Source organism: Rhinopithecus bieti, unplaced genomic scaffold (assembly GCF_001698545.2).
Source record: "Rhinopithecus bieti isolate Rb0 unplaced genomic scaffold, ASM169854v2 scaffold_53, whole genome shotgun sequence".
NCBI lineage: Eukaryota > Metazoa > Chordata > Mammalia > Primates > Cercopithecidae > Rhinopithecus > Rhinopithecus bieti.
Window position 1 is genome coordinate 1,885,789 of NW_016803161.1, and position 20,223 is coordinate 1,906,011.

At 35.2% G+C, this 20,223-nt stretch overlaps 1 protein-coding gene across 3 annotated transcripts in view; it reads right to left on the reverse strand.

Moving 5' to 3' along the window:
• Nucleotides 1–5,866: 5,866 nt before the first annotated feature.
• The window catches only part of LOC108526745 (EGF-like photoreceptor maintenance factor), a 29,086-nt gene continuing 14,729 nt past the window's right edge, over nt 5,867–20,223 (reverse strand). For all 3 annotated transcript variants that reach the window (XM_017867612.1, XM_017867621.1, XM_017867629.1), the window contains exons 2-3: nt 12,201–12,362; nt 5,867–7,512 (exon numbers count right to left, since the gene is read on the reverse strand). In XM_017867612.1, coding sequence (XP_017723101.1) covers nt 6,509–7,512; nt 12,201–12,362 — 1,166 coding nt within the window. In that variant the 3' untranslated portion in view covers nt 5,867–6,508. The remainder of the gene's footprint in view (nt 7,513–12,200; nt 12,363–20,223) is intronic.

The window sequence follows — 20,223 nt, forward strand, 5'->3', positions numbered from 1 at the left end:
AAAATCAGACATCTGCACAAAAACCAGGATTTTATTTTCTACCATATTTAAGGCAACTCATATAAACAAAAAACCTCCCACCAATTTACTTGAAGATCACTAAAACACAGCAAAACACCCACATCTATATAACAAACTGTCAAGTTAAAACTGTAACCACCAACACGATTGTTACCCATCGTTTTGGATGCAGCAAAGGGTCTTAGTTAAAAGCAAGAATATTTGAGATGCACAGTGCCTTTGTTGACATTCAGCACTTTTTAACGACATCCACAAGTGATTTGCACATTCTACCAATTACATTTGGGATGCAATGGAGGCTTTTGCTGCACATTTTGTTAAAATATATATTGAGTTTTAGGAAAATAAATAGATAGTTTTTCCTGTATAAACATTGGCCAAAAAAAAAAAAAAAAAAAAAAAAAACCTCCCAAAAAACAAAGAGAACTCAGTATATTTACTTACCTATATTAATGAAGAAAAATATAAATAATTGCACAAAATTAAGATTGTTTTCCTAAAGAACTTAGAGTTAAAAATTGGTTTTGAAACAGAATTGTTTTTGTTATTTTTGCTGCAGAGAAGGGAGGAAATTCAGAACCAAACATTCTCTCTAATTTGCAATGACTTGCAGTACTTTTTTCCCTACCTTATCCTCTGAAATTTGTCGTCATAAAGTTCTAAAACAGAGGACTTGTGTTTAAATAAAGCCCGTTTAACTTTGGTCCACTTTTCTTTTGGAAATTAACCTGTTAGAAAACAAATTCCCAAACAAAACAAAATCTAAGTCATAATTTGCACCATTACAAAGAAATTGCTGTCAGGGTTTTACACATTAAAACAAAACATTAGTTTTCAATTTCATATGTATATGTCATCAATACATCTCCTTTTACTGATATATCTGGTTGAGGGATTATCAGACTCCAGATTTCTTTTGCAAGATAAAAGTAAAAAATAATGGGTTAATGAATGAAAACAAGCTTTTAGGTAAGTTTTTGATCACCTCTTAGCTAATAGTTTCTTCTACATATCTAAAATTCTTTAATCAGATCTGATTGAATCTTGATACATGTTTTTAAAATAGCAAGGCCCATATAGCCTATTAGGGAGGAGCATCTCCTGGGGTTAGAGGCAGATCTTGTAACCGCTGATTGACTGAAACATTGTGTGGAGAGTAGGGAAAGTATGGTCATGTAAACTATTTGAGGTTTTCCTTTTGAGGAAAAAAAGGGAAAATAAGCAGAGTTTTCAACGAGTAGTAGATCCAAAGCCATTCTCAGTCCCAGGTACAACTAGCCTTATACAAACTAGTGAATTACATGAATTTCACCTTTCAGTTTGTCCTGTTTCAAGAAAAACCTGCTCCTTAAAAAAAGTTGTACACTTAAAAAAACTTAGAGTCATCTTAAGACAGCGAATGCATACCTCTATTAGGTAAAAGTACCAGGGCATCTCAGTACCTGTAAAGTTTACCCCATGTGATCTTTGTGGCAATCAGAAAGCCTCCATGAGCCCTCTGTAAGGCATCCCTGGTTTTGAGCACTTAGTATAAACATTGGTCAACTCAAAGGTGAAGGCTTACAGCTGAGGAATCTGGAACTTAAAGAAGTTGGGAAACTTGGCCAGGTTATCCTGCTGTTGTCAGAGCAGGAATCCTAGCTGAGTTGTCCTTTTCTCCACAGTTCATGTGCTTAGTAATTGTGCTGTGAGAATTGAGAATGAGGAAAAGAAGCAAAAGCCTGGATCATATATACCTTTCATAGCCCTCTTGCTTTGCATTCCACCCAACTGTCAGAAACCCTTCACTGAGCAACCCAACTCCTCAGCGTGAGCCAGAAGACATAACCAAAAACCTGTAAGTTATTTTGTACAGATTTGCAAAATTTAATCACAAATCCTAATTCTCTATTCCTGTTTTCTGTTGCTGTGATGAATCACTACAAGTGTAGTAGCTTAAAACCACACAAATTTATGATCTTACGGTTCTGTGGATCAGAAGTCTATGCAGATCTCACTGGGTAAGATCAAGGTGTCAGCAAGATGCATTCATTTTCTGGAGGCTTTTGAGGAGATTCCCTCTTTTTATTTTGGCCTTGGTTTCTAGATTCTAGAGGGCACCCAATTTCCTTGGCTCATGATCCCTTTCTCCATATTTAAAGACAGCAATATGGGACCCAGTCGTTCTTTACTATCTCTGACCTTCCCTTCTGATTCCCTCTTCTACAAAGGACCCTTGTGGTTACATTGTTGACCCCACCCAGATAATCCAGGGGTAATCTTCCTATTTTAAAGTCCGCTGATTAGCAACTTATATTCCATCTGTGACCTTAATTCCCTATTCCCATGTAACCTAACATATTTACAGGTGTTCCAAGGATTGGGGTGTAGACATCTTTTGGGGGGCCATCATCTTCCACAGCCCTTGACTCACTAATTGTAGCTTATTGTGGGTGAATTAATCTTAAATCTATAGAATAGTTAAGGCTATAGTAAATACATGTTAAAAATTTAAGAACAATAACACCAGCAATAGAGAAGAAATTGGAGTGAAAAGCCCCTCCATATTAACGTGTGTGTTAAAACTACCCCTTAACAGGTACTTTGTTGTTCCTAAGTTTTTAATAGTAGCTGTGTTTTTAAAGTTTATGAACCACTTAAATACATTATGAGAGCTTGATAGTGAACCAGATCTTAGTAAATCAGTATTTTAACATTTGGATATACTAGTTGTACTCTGCTCATCTCAGATCCCTCTAACACTGGTCAGGCTACAACTTACTAATGACTACAAAGAACTGTATACATAATCAGGTTTATTTCTGTCTCTTAAAGCAAATTGCAAATGAAATTGGTTACTGCTTTTAAAAAGGTGCCAAACACCCTAATTTGAATTCTGTTTCACAAAGAATTATAATAGTTAATATGTAGAACAAGAAAGTAGTTGAGTTGAAAACAAATATTAGATCAGTAGCTAGAAGTCCTTTGAAAGCTTGAGTTCATCCTGTCAAGTTTCATCTTATAGATAGATGCAGAGCAGAGTCATTGAGGGAAATAGCCTAAGCACTTAAAGAAAGGGCAATGAATCCAATATAACTCCAAATACCCCCAAAATACTTTTTCTATGAAATAATTGTGTGCATGTCTATGTGTGTATATATATGTATATGTTAGCCCAAGCTGTCTTTTAAAAATACTTATTTTAGATAATTTTGTCCTCAAAGTAATTTTTTTTCAGGAACTTATTCTTTAAAAGGAGACTTAAAAGGTAAATATTACTGCACTTTATTTTTTAAAAATGTTCCATTTACATTCAACACTTTGAGAAACCTCGTGACATTTATAGTAAAATTATCTTAAAGGTCTTTCTGTAGCAGTCATTTTTATTTCATACTGGAAAAGCATTTCACATAGGAGATCATCAACACCATCATCACCAGGGTAGCAAAATTGGAAGCAGGAATAGTGTTAATTTGTTACATGAAGTTTGCAGGGTTTTAAGGTGAAAAATATATTTTCAAGTCATTTTGATTTATGGGAGAATAGGCAGCAGTTTTCAGTTCCTAAATATTGTGTGCCTCTTCTGCAAGCAGTTTTCTGCATTTGGAATCCAATGATGAGCAAAATGGGAAAGTTTCAATTTTGTGGAGATTACAGGTAGAAGACAAGTTATAAAATCTGAACGTAAAATTGCAACTGTGAAAAGCTTTAAGGCAGCAATTCTCAAACTTTTGGTTTCAAGATCCCTTACACTCTTAGAAATTGAAAATGCCAAAGCTTTTGTTTATATGGCTTACATCATTAGCATCCTAAGAAAGTCAAATGATAAACATTAAAAATATTTATTAATGATAATCTCATCTGTTAATATAACATTTATATAAATGTTAGCTTCCAAACTAGTAAGAAGAGTGTCATTGTCTTCATTTTTGCATATTTCCAATTTCTGACTTAGGGCTGGATTCTCTTACGTGCTCTGCATTCAGTGTTTTCTAGTATGTCATTTTAATTGAAATATATGAAGAAAATCTGTTAATATGTTCATTCGTTTTTGGGAAAGGGAGGACTCCGGATTCCTTGAAAATATCTCAGGGGTTGTTGGACCATACTTTGGGAAGTGCTATTTTAAAGAAAAGGCACACTTTATCATGAGAGAACAAGTGACCGAATGTGATGGGAGTGTGGTTCAGGCAGTTTCTTTGAAGATTTTGTAAGCTTTTGTAAAACAGCCTTCTTGGTTTATACATGACGTGGATTTTCTGAAAGGTTAGATTTGATTACCAGCTGCCAAAAGGAATTTCTTTAGAGCATTTATCCTTATGAGGTAAGTATCTCCAAAGTTAAATGCAGTAATGTGGATCAATACCAGTTTAGGTAACAGTTTTTCAGCAAAATTTGATGGAGTTGTCTTGAGTGGTTTCTGTTAAAAAACAAACCTTTGAATCAATGTGTAAACATTCTGCAATTCTACCTTATATTCTACCCTCACACTTCCTAGTGTTAATATGAACTGTATGTTTGGAAACATTTGTGCCCTGTCAAATGGTGTCGACATTCTTAACTCTGGTCCTAGGTCCTTTTAGGAATGTCTTTAGCCTTTTGATTGGAATGAATGGAGTGGCTAAAATAAGACAAAAATCTGTAATATTTTTTGAATGATAAATTACTACCTAGTTACTTTGTATAGATTGGAATCTGCACAGAAGTTAAATGTGTATTCATCAGCTCTCATTTTTTGTAAATTCTTTTCTCGAATTACTTGATGATTAATTACAGTTTTCTTTTTGAACATTACATGCTGTTTATTATTAAGATTTTTTTTTTTCTCCAGATGACCTATTCTACCTGGTAGTTCACCAAGTCAGTCATCTGTTGCTGGTTGTCAAGTGGCAAAATTGTCACAGATATCAAACTCAGAAAATGTCAGGTAACAACAGCAATAACTGCTTTCCAATCTGCAGTGGTGGACTGGGAGTGGGAAGCGAAAATTCTGTTCACAATTGTATCAATAACTGTTTTGGGAAAAATAATACTTTTTTTTTTTTTTTTTTTTTTTTTTTTTTTTTTTGAGACGGAGGCTGGCTCTGTAGCCCAGGCTGGAGTGCGGTGGCCGGATCTCAGCTCACTGCAAGCTCCGCCTCCCAGGTTCACGCCATTCTCCTGCCTCCGCCTCCCAAGTAGCTGGGACTACAGGCGCCCGCCTCGTCGCCCGGCTAGTTTTTTGTATTCTTTAGTAGAGACGGGGTTTCACCATATTAGCCAGGATGGTCTCGATCTCCTGACCTCGTGATCCGCCCGTCTCGGCCTCCCAAAGTGCTGGGATTACAGGCTTGAGCCACCGCGCCCGGCCAATAATACTTTTTCAAGTTATGCTATCACAGTACTAAATTGTTAGGACAGTAATTTTCCATGGCATTGTTTAGAACCTATTTTATGCCCAATTTTGAGATCTATAGACTTGAAAGCAGTTCAACACAAATTAAGGTTAATTTTTTAATTTGATCAGTTAATATGAGTACATAGTTTTAAAAAGTCAAGTAGTTCTACAAGGTATATAAATAAAAAGCAACAGGCCTCTGCACTACTCTTCTCTCCAGAGGCAACCATTTTTAATTCTTTTAGATATTTAGGATATTTGCCTTCATGTTTGTGATATGCATATGCTATTTTTTAAGTTGCACATACTGTAATGTCTATTAATGTCTTAATATAAAAGATAAGGATTTAGCTCTTACCAGCCTGTTCTCCTTTCTTCTCACCGTCTCTTTCTCCATTCATGCAATAATTTTTGGTTTAAATCTATGTTCAAGTTTTACATCGTTGAATCATACAAATAGTTGTAGCTAAGCCATGTAATACAATATGGTTACATTGCTTTGTATTAATTTTATTTTCCTTTGATTAATAACTTGACTTTTTCCTATTTGTACCTATCCCTAATTCATTCCCAACATTTTAAAGTTCAGTTTACACATTGATTTTTAAAATTGTGTTTACACATTCATTTTAAAATTTAAGCATTAGGGATAGGTAAGAAGTGAATAAGCAAAGTGAATAAGCACATTCCGTGAATAAGCATTGAATGAACTAATGGAGTTAAAACATGAGTCAAAATATATACAGATAAATTAGATGTAGGAAAAACAATCAGAACCTTCAGTGACATTTTACAATCCTACCAGAAAGATATGTTAGCATTTAGACTATTTCAGGTAATAGTAAACAGTTGATTCCCCGTGAGCAATGTACCAAAGAAATAACTATCAACATAACTGCATTTATGTATAGTGTGTACTTAAATCTCTAGTGTTAAGTTTTATGTAGCTTCATTTTGTTCATCTCCATCATAAACATTGTATCCTTCTAATTTAATTAGTTCAATTTTTTTTGGATCCTGAAAAAATACATCTTTAATTTTGCCAACAAAATTGGTTTTAAAATCTCTTGAGTAACGATATTTACCTTTCGACCATATTCAAAACCCCTAGATAACAAATGCCTTCATAATTTAGAGCAACAAAGTTTTATGTGGATCAATATCCTCGGAAAGAATTAGACTGTTATTTACATAGGCCTTGATAAGAGTCTGATTTTGAATTACAATTACATGGTGCCATTTATTACAACAGAATGTGCCATTGTTATAGCTCATAGGCACAGAGATTCTTTCTCCTAAGTTAACTGCTATTTTCAAGGTCTGATTATGGAGACCAATTGCCAGAAAATCATTTTCTTCATTTTGAGCTATTCCCATCCATACAATTAGACCTTCTGTTTTAGTGGTACTGAAATTTAAGGATATAGTAGTGAACTGGAGGTTTCTCATTCTGTAATTTGGATCAATGTATTTAATGTAAGAATTGCCCATAAATTTTGCAGTTGAAAATGAAGTTTTGTTTTCACAATACCTTCCCACCCAACCCAAAGTACACAGGCAACTGTAAGAAAATGATTGATCAGGTATACATAAAGACTGGTGGAGGCAAAGATTATTCAAACAGTACACAGACTGGTTACATGTATTTCCAGCCCAATCTGGCAAACATCTGCAAGAAAAAGTTGTGCCATTTACTGTACATTCACCTCCGTTTCTGCATGTATTGTACCCACAGGCTGTCCCATCACAGTCACCTACATTTGAACCACCTTTTGCTCCGAATTCAGTTAGTTGTAATTCTTGATTATTTATGATAACTTGTCGGATACAGCCGTGAAAACCTACAGGTTCATTTTCTATTGCCGTGGGATTTACAAGATTTAAAGAAGATACTCCTCCAATATAGAAGTCTGTATTTGTGTCCAGAGAACTCATTTTAGTGGAGGCTTTTTCTGTTACATTTATCCCATCTAGATCCAGGTAACCTTCTGCACCAACTCTTCCTGCTTTTATTATGTGCCAAGTACTTCCGTTTATAGTTACTTTTTGGAGAGTTTCTAGAATGATAGTTCTGTCACCAAGGTTGTAGCGAAGTTGAACGGAACCATTTACTAAAGAGATACATAAAAAATCACCTGCAAGAAAGCAAACAGTAAGTTTGATTAGCAACAGTAAAAGTTTCCATTGAAAACTTTTGCTCTTTCTTACCAAGTTGGGTAAGTTTTGGTTATGGGGAAAAAAGTAACAGATCTTGAGCACAATTGTGTTAGTTTTACTTCCACTCACAGAACAAAATGCATATATCCTGTATTCTTTCATGTTGTTCAGCAATTGGCTACATAAATTTTCTGTAGTTGTGGACAGTTCTCATTGAATGAATGTATTGTGGTAGTAAATTAAAGTGAGGTTTTTCTTCAAATGAAAGCCTGATCCTTATGATACCGTTTAATGGCGTTCACTATTTTCAGGTTAGGTACCTATAAATTCTCTGCACATTCCTGGCTCCTTTCCTCTCTCTCCAGCCTTACCTGGAATGTTCTCTTTCCCCATCCTCACACTCTCTTTGCTCCAACAGCATTGACCTTGTCAAGGATTTCATTTGCCTGTTTTCTAGGAACACTCTGCCGCCCTATTCCGTCTCAACTAGATAACTCCTACCCATCCTTCAGGTTTCAGATCAAGTGTCAACTTCCTCAGAGAAATTTTCCTTGATTTCCCAGTTAGTCAGGCATTTTTTTTTTCTGTCAGTGCTTTAATATCACTAGGTTTCCCTCCATTACAATATATCTCATTTCATAATTATGTAGTTGTGTGAAGAAAATGGAACAAATACCATCCAGCATCTGAAGTTGCAATGAGGCATTCAGAAGAAAATTAAAGGCAATTCTACAAGCTTGGAAAAAGAATGTTCTTCAATGTTAAGACTGCTTCAAGAGGATAGCAGAATGACTTATTAATAATGAACCATGCAGAAGGCTCCATGAAACATTTTCGTCTCCCTCTGAAATTTCCCAACCTTTCTCTTTTCTCATACAGGGATATTCGCCATTATGCTACACTACTTCCTCCAGAGGGCCACATTTCCACGCCTCCCTCCTGCAAATGGTGTTCTTTCCTTCTCTTCTCCATTGTGGTCTATACCAAGCCATTCTAAAGTGGTTGGAGTACTTGGCAGCTGTATAGTTCTTCACCTATCAAACTATGGTTCTGGTGCTTTATTTTCCTCATAGGGAATTTTTAGTGAGTACACTATGTCATTACATATGTGGTTATTTGATTAACAGCTGCTTTATCCACTAGGTTGTAAGCTTTATGAGAACAGGGTCTGTGTTAGGTTTGGTCCAACAGTTTATTCACAGCACCCAAAACGGTATCTGGCACATAAATAGATGCTAAATAATTATTGAATGAAGAAATATGTTTGTAGGGTTGTGGGTTGAGATGACTCAGGACATTTCTGAAAAAATGGTTTTAGCTTGAAAGCAAAAACTTTTTTCCTATGACATGAAAATTGTTTTAAAAAATTCATAACAAAGGAAGAAACTCAGTTTATTTGCATAATTTCTAACATGTACAGCATTTTTAGCTATAAGGAAAGAGAAGCAGCATTATAAACTTTCAGATTAGGAAAGAAAAATATACAATGGGTTATACCACAAAAAACTAGAACAAGTAAACATAATTGATATTAAGTTCAAAAAATTTATAGCAACCTAAATATACTTTATGGCCTGCAAGTGAACACAAACCAGTTATCTTTCGCAAGATTATGGAGGAAGCTTTTCTTGCTCTTTGTGTTGTAGAGTGTTCCTGTAGTAAACAATTTCATAGTGAAGAGCTACGTTAGAATAAAAAGTATCTAAGAAATGATTAGGAAAGCTGAAGCTGTGATCTATACTATCACTGGTCATGTTGCCAACCAGAAGAAAGAGCAAGGATAGCTTATGTGAAGAAAGGGTTATTTTAACTCAGCTAGTATGTTCTTACGAAAACTGACAAAAGTTTTCTTTCTGTGGCTATGGAAGCTAAAAGCTGTATTAGCTTAAAAAATCATAGACCTAAATTTCATTGCATTAGGATATGATTCTCTAGTTACAGGTCATAAGTACAGATTGGCATTATTATTATTTTGAGACGGACTCCTGCTCTGTCCCGCAAGCTGGAGTGCAATGATGCAGTCTCGGTTCACTGCAACCTCCACCTCCCGGGCTCCCTCAGTCTCCCGAGTAGCTGGGACTGCAGGCGCTGGCCATCACGCCTGGCTAATTTTTGTATTTTGGGTAGAGACGAGGTTTTGCCATGTTGGCCAGGCTGGTCTTGACCTCCTGACTTCAGGTGATCTGCCCACCTCAGCCTCCCAAAGTGGTGGGATTACAGGCATAAGCCACTGCACCCGGCCTCGGATTGGCATTAGAGTAAGAACATGTAATGAGCAGTCCTTACAAGAAACAGCTCAAATAGGATAAAGATCATAAATGAATTCACTTTGGCTATTTAATGCCCACTCAACCATGACTGAGTCTTCTCCCACCTTTGTTCTGCTATTGTTTCTACCTCATTATCTGCTATCCCACCGTGCTTTATTATAGATCAGAGAAATCTTATAGGACCTAATATTTGTGAAGAGACTACAGAATCAGCGTTATCAGGGGAATTGTATATATGTTCTTTTCTCTAGAAAAGGAAAGCAATGGTAATTTAAACATTTAAAATATCTTATAGCTTAATTATTTGAATATGTTTTAACTTCACATTGCAATGACTAGGCCTTTTTATACAAATTGGAAGGATTATAACTATGTCAGATGAATTCAGGCTTTGATTAATTTGTGCTTAACAAAATATTGATCATTTTATATGTCAAAATCTTTTAAAGGTGTTAAATTTTAGCAGAAATAGACGAAAAGGGACCAGAGTCTTATTTCTTTAAAATAACTTTCAAAATCAGAGATCTAAAATCATCTAGTATAATGTTCAAGTTATTTTTTTTTTAATTTTACACTACTTGAGAGTACTCAAATTATTAACCTCTAAAGAGATACAGAAACCATGTTAATTTAGAATTTGGTTTTCAATATGTGAAAACCACATTGGCTTCTTATATTTAAATTTTTGGATTTTAACTTTGTGTAAGTGTTTGGTTAGTTTTTACTAATGGGTCCTCTTAGCAGAGGATCAGCTGTGAAGATTTGGTTAATGTTTACATCAGGCACAGCTCTTAGAGAAGGTACAAAGTACAGGACTGTCAGCTGTATTTTCTGCAACCTTAAATGAGAGGCTTCAAATAAACTTGTTACATCACTTGATTACTAAAAGATAAGTTTATGCCTTTCATCTGATAAATGTTTTTGGTTAATCTAGGTTTAAGCATGTAGAACTTATATTTTTAATATTTTAAAATGTTCATGATTTTCTTATATAAGTGTCAAAAGCATCAATTGTGTGAAACTAATGAATCTCTGTAAGTAGTGTCTGATGGCATAAAAAGGAAACTCTTGATCGTCTTTAACTGCATGCATTGAATAACAGATGTAAGAAGATGTGCTCTTACCCTCCTATGTATTAGTGTGTATGAGCTTTATATTTCATATACATAAACACAAATATGTATCTGTTGCACTGATTATAAAACTATAGTACATTATTCCCAGCCAGTCACAATCCTGAATATACCTTGATTTTCTGCCCTTTTACATAGGTCCCACTTATGTTAATTTTGAGTTTTATTAGCAATATAACTGAAGTTGATTGTCGTTTAATGGCTCTTGAGTTATAAATAGAAAATTTCTCTTTGTGTGTGGTTCTCCTATTTGACATTTTCACAGGGAGATTTAATCATGAATTTAAAACCAAATATCAAATCTCAGGAGAACAAATTTCTTCTGAGCTGTATTTTGTAGCTCAATTGTACTTTTTCTCTTTGAAATTATTTTCAGGGTATCTCATAAGTACACTGAGATGGAACCACTTTAGTCGAGTTCCCTGATATTCTTATCATTTAGAAGCCAGTCAAGACACTTCTATAAGAACTACTTAGATTATGATAATTAAGAGCACCATTTTTGTTAATGATGTGAAACAAAATAAGCAATTGTAATTATTTCTCAATACCAAAATTGTTTCTCATTTTCTGAGAAGCAAGACCAAAAAAAGGCAGATGTAAGATTTTAAAAATACTCAGCAATGGAGATGTAACTATGTGTGCAAATGTCTGTCAGAATTTTGGAGAAACGTATGAAAATGGAAATCAAGGGTAAAATAGTAAAACCTAAACAATTATTTTTTAAAACACTAATTGGATACTTTATTTCATATTTTATGATAAATAAGTACCTTTTAAAATTCCAATATGTTTTTATAAGTATTTCAGAACACAAATCCTGGGTTTACTATTTGGATGGCAGAACCACTTAAAGAGAATTTTTGGCGCTATAAATGTGGTTGAATCTACATGAAATATATCAGCCATGCCTTCCTTTTAAAAAATCTTTTATATGCATATTTTGTCTCCTTTGACACAGTACTATCATGCATGGCTTTAATGTCTTTTTTGAGGTATTGTTTTAAAGTTGAGCATATACTATATTTAGATTTTGCAAACTTTAATTCCAACAAATCTGTTGCTATTTTATTAGAATATTTAGGACCTCTAAATTCATACGCATACACTTGCAGTGACAATAGAACATAAAAGCATCAAATGTTTACATATTTAAAGACTAGGTGACACAAACACTATCATACATTATTTAATAGACTATTAGGAATTCATTAGGGTTTTTTTCTTTTTTCATTCTGCAAACAAACAGCCTGCCAATCTTACCTGATTGGTCTTTTAAGTGTTGTGCAGCATAAAATAGGATACCATCTGCAGCGAGAGGCTGAAACTGCAATTGAATATGTGTCTTTTTTCGAACATGAAAGGAAGCAAAAGACATCCAGGATAACTCACTGCTTCTGAAAGATGGATCACTTATGGATAAAGCTGGGGGGAGGAGAGAAAGAGAACTCTGTGAGTTACCTGCTGGATTAAAAAACACTGCTCATGAATACAATAAACTGCTTATGTAAGTTTGTAATTTAAGGATTTATTGCCCAAGAGTTGCTCGTAGGTGAGTACATTGAACCTTGGTAAATTTGTGAGTCTGTTCTAATTCCACTAACTTTAGGCTTTTGTAACGAAGCCACTTACTGAAAAGCCTTCTCTTGCTTCTGGTAACTATGCCTTTTTTGACTAATACTATGTGACACAAATCTTCTGCTCTAGATTGTATTATATAGAGGGATCAGATGCATAGCTGAAATTCTTGGAAATGTCTTACATTTATAATGCTTTCAGAAAGATAGTTCAAATGTTGGAAGATAGAGAACAACACTATATAAGTTATTCTTCAGCCTCTATATTTCTGATTCGAATATAGAGTATAATCAAGTCAGGGTATATTTTAAGGCATAATATATTGATATTATTTTTTTGCTTCTGTGTATAACTGACCCAATGGGAATTATGAGAGGGAGATGGAAAGTTCTGCACATTTGGCCAGTTTTTATCCCTATGGAATCTATATGCCTTCTTCTTTTCTTAAAATGTTACGGTGCTTCTTAGAGTGCGCCCTGGTTCAGGAAATAGCTTAGCCATTAATCTAGTTATTTAGTTTTCTCCCTGCTCTTTGGACCAGGCATATGCTAACGGCTCTTTTTACTTTAGATTGAATAATTGGTAGATGTTTATCCAAGAGGTGTTGGCGTTTGCTATTTTATTTTGTTTTGTTTTAACTGTACTCATTCATTTTGACTTATTGCGATTCAGAAGGGTAGAGGTTAGAATCACCTGATGGTGTTGCCAAGAATGCAAAGTGCTGTACCTCATTCCTAGAGGGCCTGATTTATTAAAGCCAGGATGGGGGCCTGGTGCAATGGTTCACCCCTGTAATCCCAGCACTTTGGGAGGCTGAGGCTGGAGGATTGCTTGAGCTCAGGAGTTTGAGACCAGCCTGAGCAACATGGCGAAACCCCATCTCCAAAAAAAAAAAAAGTTAGCTGGGCATGGTGGCAAATGCCTGTGGTCCCAGCTGCTGGGGAGGCTGAAGTGGAAGGATCAGTTGAACTTGGGAAGTGGGTGGAGGTTGCAGTGAGCTGAGATGGCACCACTGTACTCCAGCTTGGGCGACAGAGTTAGACCCTGTCTTAAAAAAAAAAAGCTGGGATGGGATTCAGAAAGCACCCCATTTTTAATAAACCCTCCTGGTGTCTCTGACATAGAGATTCCTTGGACCACATTTTCATAAAACCTGGTTAAAAATTTTAAGAACACAAGGGTGATTTAAAATGTGAGTGTCCTTTTGAAACTGTTTTGTAAATATTTTTAAATTAATACATGTTTATTATAAGACAAACAATATAAAAGTGTGTAACATTTTTTAAGTGAAATTTCATTGTTCTTTCTCCTCTCTTAATCCCAGGAATTACTGTTAAGTTTATTGTACATGTAGCCAGACTTAAAAAAAATACATATACAATTAACATATGCATATATCTAATACTTGATTTATTTTAAATAAAACCACATTTTATTTAAACTATGCATAAGTAATTGCTTTTTTTCCATCTATCTGAAACTGATATTAGCATATTTTGCCTATCACTTCTTTTAAATACATGGAAGGTATTTTTAAAAATACACTATTTTTTCAGAGCCACTTTAGGTTCACAGCAAAACTGAGTAGAAAGTATTAGGGTTCCCATATACCCCTTGCCTCAACACATGCGCAGCCTTCTCCACTGTCAGTATCGCCCACTAGAGTGCATTTGTTCAATCGATGAATCTGTACTGACACATCATTATCACATAAGTTCATCATTTACATAGGATTCACTCGATGTACATTCTATGGTTTTTGACAAATGCATTGTGAAATTTATTTACCATTACAATATCATACATAAAATCATACATCATTTTATTGCCTTAAAAATCCTCTTTGCTTGCCTTTTTGAACCTCCCTCCACCCTGGCAATCACTGATCTTTTTTTACTGACTTAATAGTTTTGCCTTTTCCAGAATATGATATAGTTGGAATCATATAGTATGAATACAAGTTTTAAGCTCCTTTGGACAAATACCAAGGAACACAATTGTTTGACCATATGGTAAGAGTATTTTTAGTTTTGTAAGAAACTGCCCAATTGTCTTCCAAAATTGTTGTACAATTTTGCATTACCAGTAATGAGAGTTCCTGTTGTTCCATATCCTTGCCGGCTTTGGGTGATAAGTGTTTGGGTTTTAGCTATTCTAAAAAGTCTCTGGTGTTATCCAGTTATTATAATTTGTAATTTCCTAATGCCATACGATGTTGAACATCTTCACATGCTTATTTGCCATCTGGGTATCTTCTTTGGTGAGGTTTATGTTTATTTTGCCCATTTTAAAAATTGAGTTAATTTTTGTGTGGAATTTTACGAATTCTTTGTTTACTTTGGATAACAGTTCTCTATCAGATATATATTTTGCAAATATTTTCTGCCACTCTGTGGCTTGTATTCCCACTCCATTTCAAGTGTCTTTGGCAGATTAGTTTTTTAATTTTAATGAAATCTAATTTATCAGTTTTTTTCTTTCATGGATTCTGCCTTTGGTTGGCATCTAGAAACTCATCATCAAACTCAAAGTCATCTAGATTTTCTCTTATATTTTCTTCTAGGAGTTTTATAGTTTTTTAATTTTACATTTAGTTCTTGGATCCATTTTGAGTTAAATTTTGTGAAAGATGTCATGTCTGTGTTTAGATTCTTTTTTTTCTTTTTGCATGTGGATGTCCATTTCTTCTAGCATCATTTGTCAAAAAGATTATCCTTACCCCATTTTCTTCTTCTTCCTCTTTTGTCAAAGATCAGTTGATTTTATTTTGTGGCATAATATTTCACAAAATGGGTATAGGATGATTTCCTGAGCAGTTCCCTCATTGAAGGGTAACTAGGCTATTTTCAGTTGTATTCCATTTCTACTGGTTTCCCACCCTATCTCTCTAGCTTCATATGCCCCTGTCTTATAAATTTTATAATTCCTCAGGGCTTTCCATAGCCCGTCTCTCTTCTTTTCTTTCCATTAGTGACCTCTCATCTAATTCCGTGACTTTAAGAAATACCTGTACATATGATAACTCCTTCAAAATTTACGTCTCTCTAAACCTCTTCTCTTAGCTTCAGTTTTATATGGTCATCTCTCTTATTGATTATTTGTTTTGGCCATCTCAGTTATATCGAACTTAACATGTTTGAAGTTGTACTGCTGAAAGATACTCTTCCCTCAGCCTTCCTCAGATCAGCAAATGGTCCCACCACCCATTCAAAGCCCCATATAGTAGCTTGGCAATCAATTTGATTGTGCTCTTTCCAAAATTTCCTTTACTTTTCCCAATATAACGCATTAATAGATTATAGCTGCATGATATATTTCTTATTTGCCCCATCTTTCCATTACCACTGCCACCATCCAAGTTGACATCAGTATCAACTCTTGATTAGATCATTGCAATATACTCCTTAGTGATCTTTTACTTTTTGTTTTAATCTCTTCACATCCATTTTGTATATCTGCCAGAGAAACCTTTTGAAAACATCAATTAATTGCCCTCTTTAAGCCCTTCAGGGATTTTACTTAGAATAAAATGCAGATTCTTTACCATAACCTCTGAAGCTTTGCATGATTTGGCTTCCTGTTAAATTCCCAACATTATCCCACCTTCATGCACCATTGTGCATATGGTGCACTGCATAACCCCAAGGGGAAGTCGTCACATTGTAATTTATGTGGATAGTGTTCCCTGGAGATGTTCAATGAACAACCTACATGGAAATATGCTGCTGTCTGCACACTTTCCTCCTATTCTTTAAACTTTAGATGCACTGGCTTTTACTACCGGATTTGTCATAGTTTGATTATCTTAGATTAACTATACCACAGTTTACTTAACCACTGCCATGTTGCCATGTTTTGAGTTGCTTAATATTTTGTTATCGTCTGGGCATGGTGGCTCACGCCTGTAATCTCAGCACTTTGGGAGGGCAAGGTGGGTGGATCACGAGGTCAAGAGATCGAGACCAACCTGGCCAACACAATGAAACGCTGTCTCTACTAACAATACAAAAAACTAGTTGGGCATGGTGGTGCGCACCTGTAGCCCCAGCTACTTGGGAGGCTGAGGCAGGAGGATCACTTGAACTCAGGAGGCAGAGGTTGCAGTGAGTTGAGATGGTGCCACTGCACTCCAGCCTGGTGACAGAGCAAGACTCCTTTTCAAAAAAAAAAAATATTATTTTGTTATTACTAATACTGATAAAATAAACATACTTGATTATATTTCCTTGTAAACATGAGAGAAAGTGTCTCACGTGCAAACGTGAGAAATGGAATCGCAGTGTGATGGTCTGTGTTCATTTTTAGAGTTAATAGATGCCACCAAACTACCCTCTAAAGTGTCCACATTAATTTATACGCCAACCAGCAGAAGATAACAGAATATCCTTATGTATATCCTCAGTCACACTTGAGATTATTAAAATTTTAAGTTTTTAGCAATCATAATGATTCCATTTTATTTTAATTTGCATTTTGCTGATTACAAGTGAAGTTGAGTTTCTCATGTGAGTATTGGCCATTTGTGTTTTTCTGTGACTTTTTTGTTTATGTCTGTTGTATGTTTTTAAATTTGATTTGCAATTTTAAAATGTCTTCTGAGTCCTAACCCTTTCTTATATCTATTGCAAGTATATCTTCATATCTGTCATTTTCTTTTGACTTTACTTATGGTATGCTTTTCAAAATTTTAATTTTGTATTTACCAATATTCTTGGTCTTTTACAATTTACTTGTTTTGTCTTATTTAAAAACATTACTCAACACATAGTTATATATAATCTATATTTTTTTCCCTCAGAGATTCTAGTTCTGCATTCTATATTTTTTACCATAAGTTTGTGTGTTTTTTAATGTATAGGCCTTTAACTTATGTGGCTCATATTATTGTGAATAGTTTGAGCTGGAAATCAAGCTTTATGTTATAAGCAGATAGCTAATTTTTTCAAGAATTAATAGTTTGTCCTCTTTGTTTATATTCGATATACACTTTTAACATCTTACAAGTAATTTTTTCTCTACCCTATTCCTCTTGAGGAAGAGTTTGTAGGAAATATTGAACAGAATGAAGAATGCAGATAAAAAACACCTATAAGGCTAGGTTTTGTGGTAGTACCTATTTGGCTTTGCTGCTTTCCTTTGGCTGGACTGAACATCTGAGAGGGGAGTCTCAAGAATGGAAGAGGTCAGTCAACAACAGCATAATGAGAGGGTTCCCTGTTACCCAGTGGGGAGGAGCTCGAATTGTATTTCAAGAGGAAGGTTTTGCTGAAACTATTGTTGCTACTGGGTCAGTGCAGGATTTGAGAATTATCTGTGCACATGTGAGCATATCATAAAACAGCTGACCTAACTCGTGCTTTTCCAAAGAAGTGACACGTACTGAAATTACATGTAAATGTCACTAAACTAAAACTCAAAATAAATGGATTTTATTAATATCTCTGACATTGTATGTTTTGAGAAGATGCTCAATACATTTTTTTTATATAATGAGAAAGGCTTCAGCTCTAATAGCTTATTATTTGATTAAGTATTCTGTAACAAAGTACTCGGAGGATTGCATTTTCTAATAATAATACACATTCAAAATATTGGTGCAAGATGTCATTTCAAAAGAGATACATTTTACTTAGCAGACTTCAAGGATAAACTAAAACAGGAAAAATGACTATGCTTAATATGACTTAAATGTTTATTTTATAGATTAAAGTCAAGAGAAAAATTGAGGTGGACATAGCAGTGATTAGTCATTGAGCTATGCCCAATTATTTCTTTTATGTCCATCAACTCCTAAAAATGATCACTTTGTGGTGAAAATATTTCACATGTGTTTTGAAACCATAAATTAATGTTTCCTGATTGGCTATCCATTTTCTAAATTTAGTGGCCATTGGCAACCCTCCCTATTTCACCATAGGCAAAGGTTTGTGCCAACATGTTCACTAGGTTCACAGAAGTTGAATTAAAGTATTTTGGCTGCCTGTCTGGTACATAACAGTAAAACAAAAATTCTTTGTGCTGTCATCCTTGTGGGTGGAAATAGTAAACTAAATAAACTAATATATTTAGTTGGTAAACTAAATATATGATACATGTTTAAATAGTGAATATATGTTGATACATCTCAGAAAAACAAGGAAAGGAGAAAGGCATGTGTGCTTGTGGGGGCAGGAAAAGCATTATGAGGAAGGTGGTTTTGAATAAACACCTCAAGGAGGTAAAGAATTGAGCCAAGTGGGTCTTTGAGGAGAGAGGGAATACTGAACCCTAGGGTGATAGGATTGCTACCATGATTAAAGAACAGGAAGGAGGGCAGTGTGACTGGATGAATGTTAAGGAAGGGGAGAGTTTTAATAGACAAGGTCAGAGGTTATGGGGGCCAGATCACATTATCAAAGACTGGGAAGGTTCTGAGACTTTTACCTACTGGCTATCTAACTTATTAGCCTGCAACTTCTCTTCTTTTCTTTTTAATTTCAACTTGTATTTTAGGTCCGGGGTACATATGCAAGTTTGTTACATGGGTAAAGGGCATGATGCTGAGGTTTGGGGTACAATTGATCCCATCACCCAAGTAGTACCCAATAGGTAGTTTTTCAGCCCTTGTCCCCCTCCCTCCCTACCTGCTCTAGTAGACCCCAGTGCCTATTGTTCCCATCTTTATATCTATTTGTACTCAGTGTTTAGTGCCTACTTATGAGAACAGGTGGTACTTAGTTTTCTGCTGCTGTGTTAATTTGCTTAGGATAATGGCCTCTAGCTGTATCCATGTCCTTGCAGCATTTTCAATGATGATAGTAAGAGATGTGAAACTCCAGAGACAAAGGACAGTTTATTACAGCATTAGCAGTAGCCAAGATGTCAGCATTTTTGAGTCAATTCTAGGAATCTCAGTTCTCTCACAGACCATGTTATAAACATGGAGTGGGTTGCTTGGGGAGGAAGTCTGAGGTTAGAGATCCAAATATTTTTATAATGGGTAGTGAGCATCCTTGCTTTTTGCTCCAAATGAAGACAGTATCTGCATCTTATAAGGCAGTAAGCAAACTGGCTTATTACTCCAAAGGAAGACATTATCCCTGTCTTCCAAGAATATTTTCTACACAAACATACTTGATAACCGATAACAAAAACAGCCAGTACCTTTAATCAGCAGATGGAGGCCATATCCTAAGTATCCTAATTAACACAGAAACAGAAAACCAAATACTGTGTGTTCTCATAAGTGGGAGCTAAACATTGGATACACATGGACATAAAGATGGGAACAATTGACAATGGGGACTACAAAATTGGGGAGAGGCAGATGGGAGTAAGGGTTGAAAAGCTATATTGAGTACTATGCTCACTACCTGGGTGACTGGTTCAGTTATGCCTCAAACCTTAGAATCATGCAGCACACTCTTGTAACAAACCTGCATGTGTACCTCCTGAATCTAAAATAAAAGTTGAAAAAAAAAAGTGTAGAAACATGACAGGTCAATAGAAAATTGTCTCTCTACACATGGCTATTATATCCATCAAGACTGTCTTATAAGAATGAGATGGGAAGTCACTGGAAAGCTTTGAGCAGAGGAGTGTCATCATCAGATGGAAGTTAAACTAATATCTCTTTGATTGCTGCACTGAGAACAGAGTGATGAATGCAAATGTGGGAACAGGGCACTCCCTATCAAGAGGTTATTACTGTAATACTGGTAAGAGGTGA